General features: G+C 36.4%; 1 protein-coding gene across 4 annotated transcripts in view; it reads left to right on the forward strand.

Annotated features, from left to right (window-relative positions):
* The window catches only part of GALNT3 (polypeptide N-acetylgalactosaminyltransferase 3), a 56653-nt gene that overhangs the window by 13460 nt on the left and 23574 nt on the right, over nucleotides 1–19619 (forward strand). For all 4 annotated transcript variants that reach the window (XM_066279989.1, XM_066279990.1, XM_066279988.1 and 1 more), the window contains 2 exons: nucleotides 13050–13670; nucleotides 17783–17955. In XM_066279989.1, the coding sequence (XP_066136086.1) occupies nucleotides 13156–13670; nucleotides 17783–17955 (688 nt within the window). In that variant the 5' untranslated portion in view covers nucleotides 13050–13155. The remainder of the gene's footprint in view (nucleotides 1–13049; nucleotides 13671–17782; nucleotides 17956–19619) is intronic.

Below are 19619 nucleotides of genomic sequence, written 5' to 3' on the forward strand. Positions count from 1 at the left end.
ATGTGAAGTTTAGCATTCAGCGAATGTTTCACAGACCTCACTATGTGGTAATTGTCTGTGTATGGTCCTGAGGAAGATTACCTTACTTGAGGTGAGTTTTTGAAAGAAGAAAGTTTAGGCTGACACTGTTTTATTTCCAATAGGAACATATTTTAAAAAGGTCTTTTCCTTCATGAGGAGTGGATAATGCAGGATGTTCAGATGGTAACTGGATTAGTGGAATGATATTGTGTGCTTCAAATTAGGCACAAAATAGCCTAATCTTAAAGACAGACATTGTTTTTATGCACAATTTTTGTGGAGAATTAATTTTGTTCTTTCACATCTGGGGATGCAGCAGCTAAGAGAGAGGTGTAAGTATAGGGAAACATATAAATGTTGAGGTTAAAGTCTTTTTGAATTTCTAGACAGGAGAGTTGGCAAACTACAGCCTTGGGCCACCTGGTTTTGTAAACACAATTTTATTTGAACCAGCTATATCCATTCATTTATGTATTGTCTTTGGTTACTTTTACACCACAGAGTTGAACTTAAATAGTGGCGATAGAGACCACATGGCCCACAAAAATATAATTTACTACTTAGTTTTTTACAGACGCTTTTCTGACACCTTTTCTAGTGGAAAGTGAAAGTTAAAAGGTGGAAGATGAATGAGTTGTGGGTAAACCTGTAGATAGTTGGAAGCCATATTGTGCTACTGATGAAGCAATCTTACTCCCTTGCTTCCCCACTCACCTATTCCTAATATACTGAGGCCTCAAAGAGAGAATGAATGGACAGAAATTGTCTTATTGTGAGTGTTTGGACTGCTCCATAAATATTTGACTGGATTTGTCGTGTGCAACTTGCACATCCAACTTCCAACAATATTCCATGGCAAGGCCCAGTAGACACTGCCTTCACTAAGGTATTGAGAAAAAACAGAGGGGAGCCTTGCTTTTGTGGGAAAAAAATGGTCACTCTTCATTGAGACTGGCTCCCTAATTTCAGAAGAGTTAATGGGATCCCATAGTAGCTGGGGCCAAGTGGCAGCACTTAAACATCAGGGACACAGTAGGTACATATAAATGATAGAAAGTAGGGAAAAGGATGTAATCAAAAGACATTGGCTCACGGATGGTTTTGGTAGATAAGGTAATGTCTTTGACAGTCTTCTAGTGATAACTGATGAGTGAAATGGATAGGCAGTACTACTGTATCATTGTGTGTATAACAGGGAAAGACCAGGTCTGGTAGTAAATATGTCGACTTTAGTTGGTGCAGTTGTTAATCACAACTTCTTACCCAGTTGCCAAACCTAAGTCAATGCACAGGGCCAGAACCTTCATTTGCAGTGGAGTCCTATCCCCTCGAGGAAGAATGCTGCACCATCTCCTCAAGCATACACTGTAAATCTTCCTCCACATCTTCCCCAAAAGGACATGTAGCCATTTATTAGAGAGATTGTGCTTTGGGGAAAAGGATACTCAAACCTTTCATACTAATTCCTGGGGGCCCAAAATACCACTGTGGCCCACCAGTCAAAATGGGAAGTTACAGTGATCTGGCTGGAGTTTTAGCTCAATTCTGATTTACAATGGACCAGGCAAATTCTCGTGTTGTCTCTCACTCATGAATTGAGGACCATTGTGATAGGAGAGCTAAATGAAAGATGTTAGAACTTCTCTTTTTCGAGATAGTAAGTCAGAATACCATATCCCTGAGGGAATTGTTGAGATTAATGCCACCGTCAAAGATTTTAAATAAGATTTGTGATAGCTCTCACATCTCCATTTAACTTACTTATTAGGTGTGTGCAAAAATCTTAGAGAAAATCTGTTGTAAACTTGATCATTGGCTAATTCCAAATATAGCTGACTTAGATGTAGTATCTTTACTTGATCAAATCAACATAGACCCTGGCATTTGCTCTGCAGCTATTGACTTGCTTAATTGCTTTTTCTTCATACAACTTTACAAAGGATTACCAAAAGTAATTTGCTTTTATCTAGAAGAGCCAAAATATATCTTCACAATCTTGCTTCAGGGCTAGGTCAGTTTTCTTATCTTAGAAATCTTCATCTTTATAACATTTCACAAAACGTCACACTGGTCCACTGTATTGATGATATTATTATATTGATTGTGTCCAAGGTGCAGACAGTAGCAAGTACTTCAGCTGTCTTATTCAAGCACATGAGAACCACAGGGTAATAATTAATTCCCACAAAAATCCAGGGCACTTCAGTAACATTTCTGGGTATTCAGTGGTCACTGTGCTCAATAAGCCTTTTTGGATTTTGAAGGCAATGTACACATATTGTAGCATGCTGCCTTAGTCTATTTTCAGAGTAACACATAACACTGCTAGTTTTTAATGATCAGAGCAAGTCCAGGACACACTGCACACTGTGCTAACACTTAGCTATATAATTGAACAAATACAGTGATTCTCTAAGTGTCTGTAGTAAATAGGGATGCTGTATAGAATCTCTGGCAAGAACCAATAGCAGAATTACAGTGCAGATCTCTGGGATTTTGAAATAAATCTATGACTCCTTTAGATAACTGTTCACCCTTTGGCTTTTGGCTTGCTAATAAGTAGGCACTAAATGCATGGCCACGGGGTGTCAGGTTACCACGTGGACAGGGCTGCTCATCATTAACTGGCTGTTGTCTGACCTGCCGAGCCATCAAGCTAGTCATGCATAGCAGCAATCTGTCATCAAGTGGAAATGGTATGCAAGGATGGCGCTTGGGCAGATTGTAAAGTACAAGTTGCACAAACAAGTGACTCACTCCTTTAATAACAATGCCTGTTTTATGGCCTCCTCACCTTTGACCCATTCCTTTGGCTTCTTGGGGATGCCTTTAGTTTAGTTGATGGAAGAAGAAACACCTCAAGTTATGGCAGTATAAGCCTACCATGAGTAATTGTGAAAGACAACAGACAAGAAACATTCTCCCATTGGGCAGGCTTTTGAACTGTAGATCTGATTGTACACTATGTCTGGAATGAGAGATGGGCAGAAGTACAGGTCTGTAACGGTCCATAGGCAGTTGCTCATGGTTTGACTGGATGGTCAGGGATTGAAGGAATAGGAGCAGAAAATTGGTGACAAGTAAGTTTGAGGGAGAGGTATGAGGATAGACCTTTCAAAAAGGGAGAGCTTAAAGAAATGTGTTCCATCTGAATACCCATCAAAAGACATACTATATTGCTGTCACTCATCAAGTGGAGAGAGTGACACACTGGATTTCAGTCAACCCCTCTCCCCAACCTCTCCAGTGCTTGTTCAGTGGGCCCGCAAACAGTGGCCATGGTGGCGAGAGTGGAAGCTATGCATGTGTAGGCTAAGCATCATGGACTTCCTCTTTCTAAAGCTGACCTGGTTATCAGTACTGCTGAGTTCCTAATCTATAGAAACCAATGGTGAGCGCCTCAGGGCCCCAGCCAGCCAATGGGGCAGGTTGATTGTATTTGACTTCTTACATCATTGAGAGAGCAGAGATTTGTCCTCATTAGAATAAATAAATTTCTGGATATGGATTTTCATCTGTGGAACCCCAGGATGCCTGAGGCCAGGCTAAATGCAGAATGGGTAGTGGAAGAAGAAAAGCCATAGACACCAATTACAGCCTCATGGCCAGTTAGGTAGATGGGGATTGCAAAGTAGCTTTGTACATTTTCCCTTTGCTTTTTATATATGTATGTGTTTATTTTTCTATGTTAACAATTTTCTTATCTCTTTCCCCTTTTTAAAAATACATTGCACAGCGGTATTAGAGCTTAAATTTATAATTTAGCCTGTGGGTAACAGAATATTAACTGGGACTGTGATAGAAGTTGAGAAGTAATTCACATAGAGCAGTGGGTATAATGGATGTTGGCACTCTGTGTCTCCTCTTTGTGAGATCATCTCTTCACTGTAAGAAGGACACTTGCATCTCTTGAGGTGGAATATTGTTTTGTTGTTGTACAGGAGTTCAAATGTGGGAAAGTGTGCATATGGAGGCTGACTGTCACAAGGGTGGACTATGCCACTCATCAGCATATTGTTTCTCAACTCCAAATTCATTCTATCCACCCTCTTTTTACTGATAGATCTGGGTCCTGTGAGTATTTCTCCTTTGCTGGCTGGCACAGGCTTAAGCCTTGTCATTAGATGGCACTGAAGTTGGGAAGGGACTTTCCTTTAAGGTGTCAGAGTAGTTCACTGGCCAGGATCTTGCTGGCATACTTTTTTTCTAGTGCTCAACCCCCACCCAGTTTTGTCCAGTGCTAGGTAATTGCATTCTCTAGGGGTGGCACCTGCCTGTCTCTGTACTTTCCCCAGAGTTTGACTTGAGCAGCAGTGGTGTATCCTGGAGCCACAGACCCCATGAACCTATCCCTTTGGTCAGGTCACTGTTCCCCATAGTCTCTCTTTGGCCCCACACATGTGTGTACCAGGAACCTCACAAGACCAGTTATCCAGGCACCAGCCTGGAGTTGTGTTGGCCCAAGATATACATGCAAGTACACTAGACTCCTGCAGAGGGCGTCTCCTCAACTCCAGGCTCCATCAGTAGCCAGCAGTTCTCCTCAGCACCTGCCTAGCACGCTCTAGGGTTTGCCACTTCCCTATGAATGGCTCCTTCTGAGACTCCAGAAGGCAGATTTCAGACCAGTCTCCAAGTGAGGCACTTTGTTGCCTTTTCCCCTGTCAAGGAACCAATGTCACGCCCTATCTGTAAAGGTCTCTGGATCTCAGCCCTGACGAGGGGAAAGATCTTCCATGGGCTCTCAATGCAGCCTTAGGAGTATTGGCTGTGCCTTATATCTAGAAGTCCTGTATTCTTTAGAACTGTCTTTAACTCCAACTAGCCAATTCCATTACTCTAATCCTTTATTAGTTATAGATGAAACTTTCATTGTTCAAATCACTGTGTAATTTCTGTCTTTTTACTAATCCAAAAACCATCAACTATGCTTACATTATAACTAGTTAGAGGAACAGTCTTTTAAAATGCAATGTTTCAGCCTGGGGGAAATATTAGTTAAGTGGATAATCTGTAGAGCCACTTCATTCACTCCTCAAAACTTTTCTACTCTCTAATATGTCATAAATAATCAATATATGTCTTTCGTGTTATGAGAAATTCATTCACAAACTCAGATGTGGCAAGAGAGAGTATGTAAGCCCCCTCACCCCTCTTCCATCCTCCATGGATAGTGTGGCACCATAATCGCTTTCTTGCTTCAAACTGTGGAGATGGCTAGTCCACAAATCAAGATCCTGTCTACAACCTTTCACCTTCAGAGATGTTTATCTGACCAGATGTAGCTGAGAAATGATGTCTGACCATGCCCTTTTTTTTGTTTCATAACCTGCAGAAACCTTTGTACAAAAAGCCATCCTACTTTATGAGAAAACATGCAGTTTTGTTCACCAGTGTCTTTTTCCAGCCACCTGGAGCTACTCCACTTTGTCTTTAGCTGGGATCTTTTAGTACAGGGGTCCCCAAACTATGGCCCACAGGCCGCATGCGGCCCCCTAAGGCCATTTATCCGGGCCCCACTGCACTTCCGGAAGGGGCACCTCTTTCATTGGTGGTCAGTGAAACACCAAACCGCGTTGCTCACGTACAGTACTACTTCCGGTGATGCGGGACGCACGTGTCATGGCACTGGAAGCGCGTAATATCACTTGTTAGTGCTAGCAGTGACAAATATGGAACCGGACATTGACCATCTCATTAGCCAAAAGCAGGCCCATAGTTCCCATTGAAATACTGATCAGTTTGTTGATTTAAATTTTCTTGTTCTTTATTTTAAATATTGTATCATATTTGTTCCCATTTTGTTTTTTTACTTTAAAATAAGATATGTGCAGTGTGCATAGGGATTTGTTCATAGTTTTTTTATAGTCTGGCCCTCCAACGGTTTGAGGGACAGTGAACTGGCCCCCTGTGTAAAAAGTTTGGGGACTCCTGTATTAGTATGTCTGCTGCTGCCTCCTGTGAGATAGTGTGTGGCTGTCTCAGTGCAGCTGACTTTGCATTACTGTCCCTTGCCACACATCCACAAGTCACGTCCTGCTCAGAAGAATTGCTGGCAAGGATGTGAATGAACATGGACCTAAACATAACCAAAACTAACAAACCACAGTAGCAAATCATCATGAAATTTGATTCCACCAATAAATACAAGCAGAAATCACTTCCTGCCACTTCTCCATTTCCTAACATTTTCACCAGCAGATGAGGGGCACTTAATAAAATTTCTGCCCAAGCATTTAAGGGTTTACTACCAGGGCCATTTTTGCTGTTGTTGTCATCATTGTCTTGTGTTTTAATTCAATTTGTGAATCCAAATGATAATGTATAACAAAAAAATGTTAATTCACTATAGTGTATAATTTTAAATTTGCAATCTGTGCTAGGATTTGAGGATGTAATTTTGTAATCCCTTGCTTTGTGTGGTTAACCTTAACTCTTTACAACATGCTTTAACTCAGTATCAAGCAAGTTTCATACACCAATTAGGCTTTCTGCCCTTTAAAGTCAACTGGAACCGGATCTTAAATCTCTGTAGCTGTAAAGTTTTATTGTCACAAATACAGAAACAAGAAATGGAAAGAACCACTATCCTCTAATTTTATTAAATGCTACTTTTGCATACAGTTATGAAGTGTTCTGCTTTTCACTGCTTTAGAAGATTGCTTCAATTGGAATTTTTAAATTAAACTAACATTCTTGTGATGTGTGCTTTTCCACCTGGGGGGACAGGCATGACTATAAAGATGGATCTTATCTTGATATTTTACTATTTGTCTGCATTTAAACAGTACCCCCAGATGATTCATTGTCACATTAAAGTTTGAGAAGCTATGGAAACCTCAGCTTTGTAGTTAGATTATTTTAATTTATGAGAGTTCAGTTCTTTTTTCTGTTGAGATAAAAGCATATTTTACCCCTAAGAATAATCCATTGATTAACCAAGGCTCATAGACTTAGAATCGTGCACATTGTTTCAGCCTTTCAAAGTACCATTTTGTGGATATTTTTATTTATTATTAATGTCTGTTTGTAAAGTCTGCATATAGAGAGTGAGTAATGTTTTTAAAGGTCAGCAGGTCTTTAAATTTTAATTTTTTTTAATTTTAGAAATTTGTAAGGATTTCTAGTTTAGAAACTATAATTGTTTTTAATTAATTTTTTCTAGTTTAAAAAAACTTTTATGATATTTCCTTTTCTTCTGTGAATCTGGTCTTTCATAATTAGCAAATGAACATTTTAGATTGGTGTTTCAAGGTTTTAGAATACAAGGCAAACAAACCCTTCATCTGCTAATCACTTTTAATGTGCAAATATAACTTACTATGTTTAAATTTGCTGATCTGCTGATTTATTTTCAAGCCTCAAAACTTCTGAGTTTAACTGAAAGTTGATTCTAGAGAGATTTGTTTTTTTTTATTGGCTGTTTTCAAATTTGTCTAGGAATATAGCATTATTCCCAGGAATAAGAATTAAGAATCTTCATTTTGTTTCACTTAAAAATTTATAATGTGTCTTTTAGATTATTTGTTTTTATTGTTAAGAGTTTGGGGTTTTCTATCTTTGTGATGGAAAAATATTTTTAAATTGATTTTTCAGCATCATAATTTGCAATAAAACTTCAATGCCTCACTTATATCATTATTTTCCTGAGCCTCTTCTGGAAACTTTGGGTCATTCTTGCTTTGGATTTTATCTTCTCTTTCCATGTCAAAATAATTTTTGCTCAATTTATATCAAGAATCTATTTTGAAAAACCTTTTTTTTGGAGTATTAAGAATTAATAATGTGGTTGTCTTTGGATGAACACATACCTTTCTGTTGGGTGCTAGTTGTGATTTACTCAGTCTTGTGACCTAGACCAGTCATTCTTAAAACTGGCTTCTCTTAAGAATTATCTGGAGAACCTGAAATAACAAAAAAGCAGGACCTAGGCCCTCCCCTAGAACAATTAAATCTCTAGTGGTAGAGCCTAAGGTACTGCATTTTTAAAGACCTTTCCACTAATATATACCCAGATTGAGGACATTGATGGAGATGCTTAATGTTGAGTGTAATAATATTCATTAATGAAATCCTCATATTGGACATTAGCGGCACAGGAAAGAAAAGTCATAAAATCCCTGGAGAGTCAATATTGGAATCTTCAGATGACCAGCAATTTATCAAAAAAGACTAGTCTTTTCATAAATAATCTGAAAGAGCAACGCATCATGTTCCTACTTTAGAAGACATTGCAACTAAAAGGTCTCGGTATCTTAATACCCCATTGTCAAGGTCTACAACCTCATCCTCAATCTTTATTTCCAAAAACATGCACTGAAATCAGGTTATTTTTTAAAAACTTATTTGCCCTGAAAACCTTATCTGAGGTAATAATAAGGCTATTTCTACTTTTTTCCCACAGGTTATCCCATTATCTTCTGACATTTAGGCTATCAATTCTTGACTCTTAAAGACCTTATTTCAGATAACTCCAGTTGAAAGTTCAGGATTTTACATTAGACCTGAATTTGAACACCGTTGGGGAAGTGCTGCACTTCCAGTTAAACTAAGTGACCTTGGCCAAGCCGTGTAATCTACTTGACTCTCATTGTTTGTCAGTAAAATGGGAATAACAAACTTTATGGGACTGTGGGAAGACTAAATGAGGATTATGTAGTAAGTGTTAAAATATCAGGGACTTAATATTTAATTTAAGTAAACTATTGTTTTTATTATTTCTAATAATAATTTAAATCTTGTTCCTCCTTCTTTCCTTTTCCAGTCAACATTTATTGGGTGCCCACTATGTCACCAACATTGTAGTAAGTGCCAGAATAACAACCATGAATAAGGAAGACACTCTTTGTGTCCTTCACGAACTTTTCTTGACTCCCTTATTAGAGAAATCCTAAACTAGCCTGCCTTGTGTTCGCACAGTGGATAAAGCGTTGACCTGGAATGCTGAGGTCACCAGTTTAAAACCCCAGGCTTGCCCGGTCAAGGCACATATGGGAAGCAATTATGAGTTGATGGCTTCCCGATTCTCTCCCCCATCTCTCTCTCTCTCTCTCTCTCTCTTTCTCCCCCTCCACACTCTAAAGTGAATAAATAAAAATCTTTAAAAGAACTAGCGACATCCTAAACTAAAATCTACTAATGGAGTAACTCCCTTTGATAAACATACACATGCAATGATAGAATTATTGCCCTACTGATAAAGAACTACTGTAGTTTATAATTTATTCCTAAGAAAGAACTCTTCCAACTGCCTCATTAATTCTGTCCTTTCTAATTCTCCACCGTAGCCACAGATAATATTTTTGACATAAAATGTTTTAGGGAAAGCATCACTACAGTAGAAGGATCTAGTTCTGTCCTCTCCCTCTACTCTGATTTCCCTGGACTACTGTTTGTTCCTTGTTGTATTAAAACATCCTAAAGAGACTATCTTATTCCCTCTCAACATTTTAATCCAGCCTACCTTTGGTTACTGAAGAAACCTAGTATCACTAGAGAGCATGCAAGAAGGGGGTTTTTGGTGGTTCTCCTTCAGAGAAAGGAGGGTGAATGTTGGTTGATTTATATCTATTTGTCTATTGTCAAGCTGTGGTTAGAAAACAGTGATCAGACTGTATTTTATTGGCTGGGGACCATGAAATAACATTTTGCTTATCCCAGCACTTTGCTTGTCTTTATCTTCCTGGAACCTCTTAGATCAGTTTGTTGTTTGATTAATCTGAAAACACCTGAATCATAAACTTTGGGATCTTAAGGGCATGGCTACACTAGAGTATCGGATTCTCTCTGCCAGGGTTCATTCCTGGTTTTGCAGTAAAGCTTGTTGGGTCACATCTAATAGAGTTTATTTTTTAAGACCAATCATATGTCAAACATTATCATCTCTCAAAGATAAGATGCAGATTGTAAAATTTAAGTCCACTGTCATGGATAACTGCCAATCTATTTTTACTTGACTTTGTTTGTTTTGCTTATTTTTTTTTCCTTTTCTTCTTTTCCAACTTAGAGGAGGGAAGTTAGACAGACTCCCACATGTGCCCCAACTGGAATCCACCCAGCAACCCCATCTGGGTCTGATGCTCTGTCCATCTGGGGACATGCTATTTTTAGCACCTGAGGTGGAGGCTCCACTGAGCCATCCTCAGCACCTGGGATAATACATTCAAACCAATTAAGCTATGGCTATGGGAGGGGAAGAGAGTAATAGAGAAGGGGAAGGGATGGTGGAGAATCAGATGGTCACTTCTCCTGTGTGCCCTGACCAGGAATCAAACTGGGGACATCCATACACCGGGCCAGTGCTGTACCACTGAGCAAACCAGCGAAGACCTGTTATTTTTATGTCTTCTGGTCTTTCTTTCCAGTTTCTTTTTTCTCCTTCTTAATCCTTAAATGTAGCATTTTTCTGGCCTCTTTATATAATGTAGATGAATTCTATCAGTCCCATATATCTTTTTTGCTTATGGGAACACATGGAAATCCTACCAGCAGCTCAAATTTGCCATACCAAAATTAAACAAATTCTATCACTAATTCCTATTCTAAATCTATCTGTCCCTGCCTTTGTTAATGTCATCACTTGACCCATTTTCTTCCCATCCTTCCCTTTCTCTTGCCAAGTCCTGCTTGATACCACTTCCTGGACTCTTTTGAAGCAGTCTTTTCCAACCTTCCTGCTCATTTCATTTTTTCAGTATACATCAATTCTTCTGGCACTGAAAAAACTGTAATTTTTCTAAAACATAAATATGATTATAATCCTTCAATAAAAGTTACCCAATTCTTTCTATCCAATCTATTCAAGACAAAACTAATAGATTCAAAATTTACTTTGGTAACTTGTCTTTGACCTCCCAGCCTTACCTTCTATCATTTAATACCTGTGCTTTCTATTTCTGTTGTGCTCCTGGTTGCCAATGGCTTTTCTTGCTTTTATGCCTTTGCATCTGTCATTTCCTCTTTCCCCTCTCTCTTGTCCTCTAATACAATTTGTTTATCTTTCAAGATTCTGCTTAGTGGTGTCATCCCTAGGAAATTTTTTCTAATATTTCTCTTTACCCTTCATATTCTTTTTATTTTTATTTTTCAGTCAAGGCAGAGAAACAGACTCCAGCATACACCCCAACTGGGATCCACTCAGCAAGCCCACTAGGTGATGCTCTGCCCATCTGGTGCATTGTTCCGTTGCCCAGCAGCCAAGCTCTTAGCTCCTGAGGCGAAGGCCATGGAGCCATCCTTTGCTTTTGCCCAGGGCCAACTTGTTCCAGTTGAGCCATGGATGTAGGAGTGGGGAGGGGTGGAAAAGCAGATGGGCGCTTCTCCAATTGTGCCCTGACCACTGAGCAAACTAGCCAGGGCCCCATGTTGCTTTCTTTGTCTCCCGCTATAGCACATATACGCTGTTTTTCTGGTTGCCTGTTGACATGCCATATTTTACACTAGTCTTTGTTTCTTAAAGGTAAGAGGTACAATGGATAAAATGTTAACCTGGAATGCTGAGGTTGCCAGTTCTAGACCCCTGGCTTGCCGGGTCAAGGCACATATGAGAAGCAACTACTACAAGTTGATGCTTTCTGCTCCTCCCTCTCCCTTTCCCCATTCTTTTTCTTCTCTCCTCTCTTCTCTCTCTCAAATCAATAAATAAAATCTTGAAAAAAAGTAAAAGATATTTTTAATTTTATAATCTCAGCTTAACAAAACAGTTGCCACATGAGAAACTTACACAATAATTGAGCAGGACACATGTAGGAAGCAGCCTATCAGTGCATGAATAGGTGGAACAACAATACAATGTTTCTCTCTCTCTCTCCTTTCCACTCTCTCTAAAAATCAATTAATAAACTATAAAATAAGTTGTTCTTTTCAAAAAGAAATAATATATAGTATTAAGTATGCAAGTTCTATCATTTTTGTTTATCCAGTGGAAGATTTCTTGGTAAAGACCAGAGACTACATCTTCAAACTTGGTTTTCTTATTTTAAATTTAGTGACAATTTTGGAAGAGAAACTGAATAAAGTGTCAAAATCAGTGTTCACTTCAATAAATGTCATTTTCCTTAAAATATGTTTAGGGAAAACAGGTCTTACCTATTCCTACAAATTACTTGAATAATTATAATGGTGCATGGTATGTATTAAAACCTCTTCACATGACATTTGTTTAAAGTATCATGAAGAAAATCAGTCCTCACTGTGATTCAGCCTGTCATCAATGTTCTTTTCCTCCCTTCTTTTGTTCCTGGTGGCCTATATTAGGGTTTATAGTAAGCCTGTGGCTTTTTTCATAGGGTCAACTGCAAGCAGTGTTTTATCAGGCCAAATATTGTTTGTACAACTCGATGATCTCTATTACTTCTTTAGAGATACTACAAGTAAAGCTTAATGCCATTTTCTTTTTGCTTTTAGATTTCGTATAAGAACAGATGCTCTTAATTTTCTAGTCTTTATTGGTTCAGTCCAAATTCACAGGTACGGTCGAGTCACCAAATCTGGGAGAATGCCAGTTTCCTTGTTGGTGATGCTGCTTTTAATATTAATTGGTCTAATTGGAGTAAAGTTCTTAGGTTATGGACAAATTTCATAAGATAAAAGGCATTATTTTGAGGGAATGGCTGCTAGTACCCATCAGTATACATTTGCTTTCTTAAGGATTTTCCCTTTCTTTGTAATCATTTTAATGAAGACCTTTGACCCCTTAATTATTAAGAGACCTGTTTTTTAGTCTCAAAGTATATTTGTAAAAATAATTTTATGCATATAAGATAATAGCTATTTGCCAGAGTTAACAATGTATATTTTACTGGAGAGAAATTCCTAACATTTTACAGTTCTAATAGATTATAATTAATTGTAGCAATTGTGTTCTTTCAAAAGTATAATTTCCCTGAGGGTAAGATATCTTTGTATTCTTGTTAACCATAAGAGTATGTTATTTGTAGCTTTTGTTCAGTTGTGGGTTGAATGAATAAACTGAACCATGCTGACAGGAATGAATAGCTACTAATGTCATGTGTTATTTCTGTTTATAGGTGTTACCATTTAATGAAAACTTCTTGCCAGCAAATCTATGATAAAAAATAGAAGTAAAAGAGAAAACTATAACTGTTATTTAAGTGACAAGCTTTTAATGTCAGAATGGCTCATCTAAAGCGGCTAGTGAATTTACATTTTAAAAGACATTACCATAAAAAGTTCTGGAAACTTAGTACAGTAATATTTTTCTTTATAATAGTTTTGATTTTAATGCAAAGAGAAGTAAATGTTCAATATTCCAAAGAAGAATCAAAGATGGAAAGGAACATGAAAAACAAAAACAAGATGTTTGATTTAATGCTAGAAGCTGTAAACAATATTAAAGATGTGATGCCAAAAATGCAAATAGGAGCACCTGTCAGGCAAAACATTGATGCTGGTGAAAGACCCTGTTTGCAAGGATACTACACAGCAGCAGAACTGAAACCTGTTCTTGACCGCCCACCTCAGGATTCTAATGCACCTGGTGCTTCTGGTAAAGCATTCAAGACAATCAGTCTAAGCATTGAAGAGCAGAAGGAAAAAGAACGCGGAGAAGCAAAACACTGTTTTAATGCTTTCGCAAGTGACAGGATTTCTTTACACCGAGATCTTGGACCAGACACTCGACCTCCTGAGTATGTTGAAGAACATTCATTGTCTATTGTTTATCACCAGGGTTTGCAGAGGAGAGGCTTTAGCTAAGGAGGTCGCTTATTCTCTCTCTCTTTTAAAAAAGATTTTATTTATTCATTTTAGAGAAAGGATAGTAAAAGAGAAAGAAAGGGGAGGTGGGAGGAGCGGGAAGCATCACCTCACAGCAGTTGCTTATCCTTCCCGTATGTGCCTTGACCAGCAAGCCTGGGGTTCTGAACCTTGGACGTCAGCATTCCGGGTTGACTCCCTATAACTGTGTCACCACAGGTCAGGCGGAAGTTGCTTATTCTTTAGCCATTCCGAGGCAGAAAACAAAAATAAAAACAAATAAAAAAACAAAGCAAAAATCCACCAGTTACTATTTACTTAATCAGGGTTTTTTTTGTTTGTTTGTTTGTTTATTATTATCGAGGCCAGATATTTATATCTATATATCTCTTCTTGGTGAAGCATTGCAGATGTGAAAACTTATTGTCTTAGAAATTAGAAAATTAAATTCTAGATCTGACATATGTAGAACCACAAATAATTACTTTGAAATGCTTCAGTTTTCTCATCTATTAAGTAAAAAATATGGGGCAGTTTTATGGGAAAAATGGAAGATTGAGGAGTTGTTTCCATTCTTCTGTGTATTACTATAGAATAGAAACGATTTAAAAATGTGCCAAGATTTTGGAGCTGTTAGATAACAATATTTTATTAAGTCACAGACTCTGGATACTCGCCATGTTATATTTCAGAATGTACTGTGTTTTGTAACCTTTCTTTTAAGGGGAAATATTGTCATTACTAATTCAACTATGGTTCTTTCTGTAGAGTTTTGTTGAATAAGGGTTAGTGTTATAGAGTTGTTGTCCTTTAGCTTCTACGAGGTCAACTTTGCTTTTTATTGTCACTTTGTTTACATGTTTATTTTAAGTATATAGTATTTTGATGACTTGCCCCAGTTTCTACCATGCTGTCTGTTTGTCCTCAGTTAACCATTTTGTTGCTCTATTTGAACAGAAATAGCTACGATGAATTTCCAGTGCTTTCACTTCATCTGCATATTTGTTAAAAGTGCAGGACAGAAAAGTATAAGCAAAGAATGCCTATATATTTTTCTTTCTGGTTATAATAAAATTACATTTAGAAGTGAGCCTGAAGAAAATGACCTAAATCTATTGCTTTACTCCTATTTTTCTAGATTTATGATCTTATCATATATACCTGTTCTAGTTCTGAGGTTATATAAATTAGATTTCTGACTATGTATTTTAATCTGTGTGATCCAAGGTTGAGTTGCTCATCAGTGTTAAATGAATGTGTAAAGAAACAAATGAATGTCTATAAAATGTTCTAGTTGTTTTAACAGTACAGTTTTTTTGTGTGTTATTAGATTACAATGCAGTATTGCACTTTATTAATTTTGGGAGAGGTCATGACTGAAAAGCAGTTAACATCACAATGAAGAATCATGATTTTTATTCTTTGACCTGACAATTGTCAACTCAAGATAAGCTTTTTTTCTCCTATTATTTAAAAAACTACAATTCAATAATGTAATAATGAATATGACTAGTATTCAATAATGTTAATCATTAAGTACGTGAGAAATAACCAAAGACATAAAGAACCTATTTTTGGATAGGCATGTGAAAAGTTGGTGAAGATTTAATACTTTCTTACTTTAAATTTAACCTGTATAAGCAAGAAACAGATTTCTGAAGAATTCCTAATCTTTTTCTTGCTCATTAGAAATATAGATCCAGTTTCTCTCAAAGCCAGATAGATGGTCATGTGACTGATTAAGCACTTTTCTATATGCCAAAGCTTTCAAATGGTTTGGCTGGTTCTATGCAGTCAATTTGGCAATTATTTTAAATGACATGTGAAAGCATAAGTTTAACATGCTAATTGTTTCAAAATAAATGAGGTTTACAAATCATATTGTGAAATTTTATTACCACATGCATTAATGATATAACATGACATCTTTACTTGATATTAGAGGTTATCAGTTAAGCAAATCATAATTTAAGCCAAGGGAAAGCACTATAAGATTAAAATGATAACATTTTATTAGTATGAGTTTTGTGAACTTTTATACTTTAAATTAGCAAACCTTTCTGTAATTCTTGATTAATTTATATTAGTCACATGGCAAATAAATGTAGGGAAATATTTTTTTAAATCCTGCAATTCTTTCCCCAAAATGCTTATAAAACAAATCATAAAGTTTCTATTTTCCTTAAAAAGTAAAATGCTATAACATGGAGTTTTTTTATTTTTATTTGTACATTTTATTGATTTATAAAGCTTAAAAATTGAAGCTTTATTTAGTGATTTGTTTCTGTGTAATTAAGAGTACATATGACTAGGTAGTTTCTGTTTGAATATTTTTATTTTGTAGATCTCCCAAAATTCAGTTCAGAATAAATCATTTGCTTTTATTTACTAATGGAGATGAATGTGATTATTTGCTTCTGACTATGTGTGTATATTACACTTAGAAGTAACAAAGGCACTAGGGAGCAGAATCCCTTCCAGTCACTTCCTCTCTCTGTCTACTCAGTTGTGTTGACACACTCTCAATACTTTATTCCCAGTCTGATTCCTTTTTTATCACTACAAATATTATACCCTAAAGACCTCTTCTCAGAAAAGAATCTAAAGCACATACATATTGAGGTCTGGATATAAAAGTAATTAATGAGAGTTTGTGGGATATCTTTTTTAAGGGTGACAGTTCCAGGCCTCGACTACCATACAACTCCAGTATTCTGAGCTCTTAGCTATTTGAGTGATTGATTTACTTCCTTATCTTTGGGTTAGAATAGCACTGTTTTGATTGTTAACATGCTTTCTTTATAGTGCCTTTTGACTATATAGGAGAATTTTGTAATCTGTTGTCTAAAATTATACAACCATTTATAGTTTTTAAGTGACCTTAAAAATAAACTTATTTTTATTTATCTTTACTGTAGACCACACATATTTTATATTCCAGGTTCACTCTCTGTGGTTTTACAATGTTTTAAAGCCCTCTCCTGTACGTCATTTTATTTGATCCTCACCTCAGCCTAGTAGGCCAAGGGACTGTGGTCAGCTCTAGATGCAGAGGCTGGAGGGTGTACAGGTCCACCCACACCCCAGGGTTTCATATGAAGATGGTTTTTACTGCAGGGAGACATTGTTATAAAAATGAATTCAAAGTCAGTTTATAACTAATGTTTATAGCTAATGGGAAGTACAATGCCATTTATCAGTCAAAAACTGCTAGTGTCATTTTCCTTGTGCCTGTGAATGTGTTATGTGGCAACAGGAGCACAGGAATTTTAACATGGATTTAGGACTTTTATTTTAAATTTCTATGTGGTTTTTTTTTTTAAGGAAATATTTAAATTGGTGTCTCATTTAATTAAGTGATTGTTTATTGGATGGGATTATTGGAGCAAAATCTTGACCAGCATGATGTGGCATATGGTAGGGACTTAGGCTTTGCTGAATGATAAAAATCATAAGGAAATATGTTTATAATAAGCTATTTTTTTTCCTTTTGGTTCAAATATAGATAAAGTAAATTGATTTAAGGAAACTTAGAAAATACTACGTACTTAGTAATGTGGCTAACTTAAAATAATCTGTACAATGATGACTATTCATTTAATAAAATTGTGGTTTTAAAAATTGCAAATAAGAAAAATATATAATTTGTGTAAGAAAAGAGAAAAACTTGGTTTTTATTTGACCAATTACAAATATTTTCCATTTTTACAGGTGTCTCACTTTTAGGTTATTTTTCTTATTTAAAATATTACTTGTATTTAAAATTTTATTGTTGAGAAAGTTTCCAATAGCATGTTCTAATCCTTGACATGTAATCTGTATCAGTGGACATGGTCTCTGGGTGAGTGGTCTGCTTGTAAAAAAATTTTGTTTTGATCTATTTATGTTTACATAGCATTAAGAACATCTTGCCTAGTTAAAAAAAATGATTCACTATCACTCTCACTTCTGTAATGATAAAAGCTAAATAATAATTTGGTAATGGCATAACTGTGAAGTAAAGTAATAAAATTCACAATTGTTTTTCTATTTTGACTTTTTCTAGATGTATTGAACAAAAATTTAAGCGCTGTCCTCCCCTGCCTACCACCAGTGTCATAATAGTTTTTCATAATGAAGCGTGGTCCACGCTCCTTAGAACTGTGCACAGTGTGCTCTATTCTTCACCTGCCATACTGCTGAAGGAAATCATTTTGGTGGATGATGCTAGTGTAGATGGTAAGAAAGCACATGCAAATTAGATTGTTTCCCAAATAAATTCATATGGTGTTGTTCAAAGTCTATTTATCAATAGTTATATTGTACTCTCTGTATGCCATTTCAGAGCTTGAGTATAATAGCTTAAATGATATAGTGGCTGAACGTAGAATCCAAGAGTGTTCATATTTAAATATTTTACAGTTAGAAATGTATAAAACATCATTATTCATAACTTTGTAGTTCTCAATGTGACACTTTTATTTTAAGGCATACTGATTAAGAGCACAGACTTGAATGTCGAGTCAGGCTGCTTGGTGTGAATCCCAACTCTGGTCCTATCCAACTCTGTGACTTGGGTAACTTATTTAAGCTCCCATGTCTCAGTTTACTTATCATTAAAATGGGGGAAATGTGGCATTTCATTGAATTCATTATATGATACATCATTAGTTTATATCCACTAGTATAAAAAGCCCTCACAGCCAGTTAAACTAACATGCCATTGATTATAAGAAGTATTCAACTGCAGCTTAGAATTGAGGAGATACATAAATGCTGCATAATTTCTAGGGTTGTTTTGAAGACTATATGAGTTAACATAAATAATATGTAATTCATGTATATAAATTAGTAGTTAAAAATCACTGAGTCATCGTATCCTGGTTTATTTGGCTCTTAACTTTTCTAATATTGTTTACAAAGTTAGCCAAACTCTTAAATGCATTGTCACTTAAAATTGCAAGTCAGCCTGACCTGTGGTGGCGCAGTGGGATAAAGTGTCGACCTGGAAGTGCTGAGGTCACTGGTTCGAAACCCTGGGCTTGCCTGGTCGAGGCACATATGGGAGTTGATGCTTCCAGCTCCTTCCTCCCTTCTCTCTCTCTGTCTCTCCTCTCTCTCTCTCTCTCTCTCTCTCTCTCTCTCTCTCTGTCTCTCCCTCTCCTCTCTAAAATGAATAAATAAAAATAAATAAAGAAAAATTTTAAGTCAAGAGGCACTTACTAAATTATACATTTTAAACTGGACTCACAAGGCTAATCTGACAAATGCCCTAACTTGCTAAATTTTCAAACATTACAAGCATTTTTAAATACCAAACAGATATAGATTATTTCAATAATACAAAATTTATTCCTGAATGAGTCCAAGTTTGGAGCCAGATTCCTTAAGGTCAAATTCCAGCTCCAATACTAATTAGCTATTTATTCCTCTGTAAATGAGGTTAATATTCATTCACCAAATCCAAAGCTACATCTGTGGTAATGGTACATAAACCATTAATTTAAGTACCAGGAGAAAAAAAAAGATACTCTATATTAAGTGATGTCATCAATTTTAAGTTTTATTGAGACTTCAGAAATGGTAATAAGTGAATAAATAAAATTATTAACCTATTTGTTTTTAATATACATTTATTTATTTTTATTTTTCTATATTATTATAAACACTCCTATGGTTTCAAAATAAAAGCAGTGAATTGAGGTTCTCAGTTAAATTAATATCTAAGTGAAATAAGGTTGCTGCTTCTCACCAAGAGATTTTTGACCTGGATGGGAGACATATTCACCAAATGGGAAAGTCTTGTAATGCAAGTCGCTACATATGCTCACATACTTTGTGCATATCTGATTGGAATTTGTAATCCTCCTACCCATACTACTTTACCACTCCATTGTAACCAA

Source organism: Saccopteryx bilineata, chromosome 5 (assembly GCF_036850765.1).
Source record: "Saccopteryx bilineata isolate mSacBil1 chromosome 5, mSacBil1_pri_phased_curated, whole genome shotgun sequence".
In the NCBI taxonomy this organism is placed as follows: Eukaryota; Metazoa; Chordata; class Mammalia; order Chiroptera; family Emballonuridae; genus Saccopteryx; species Saccopteryx bilineata.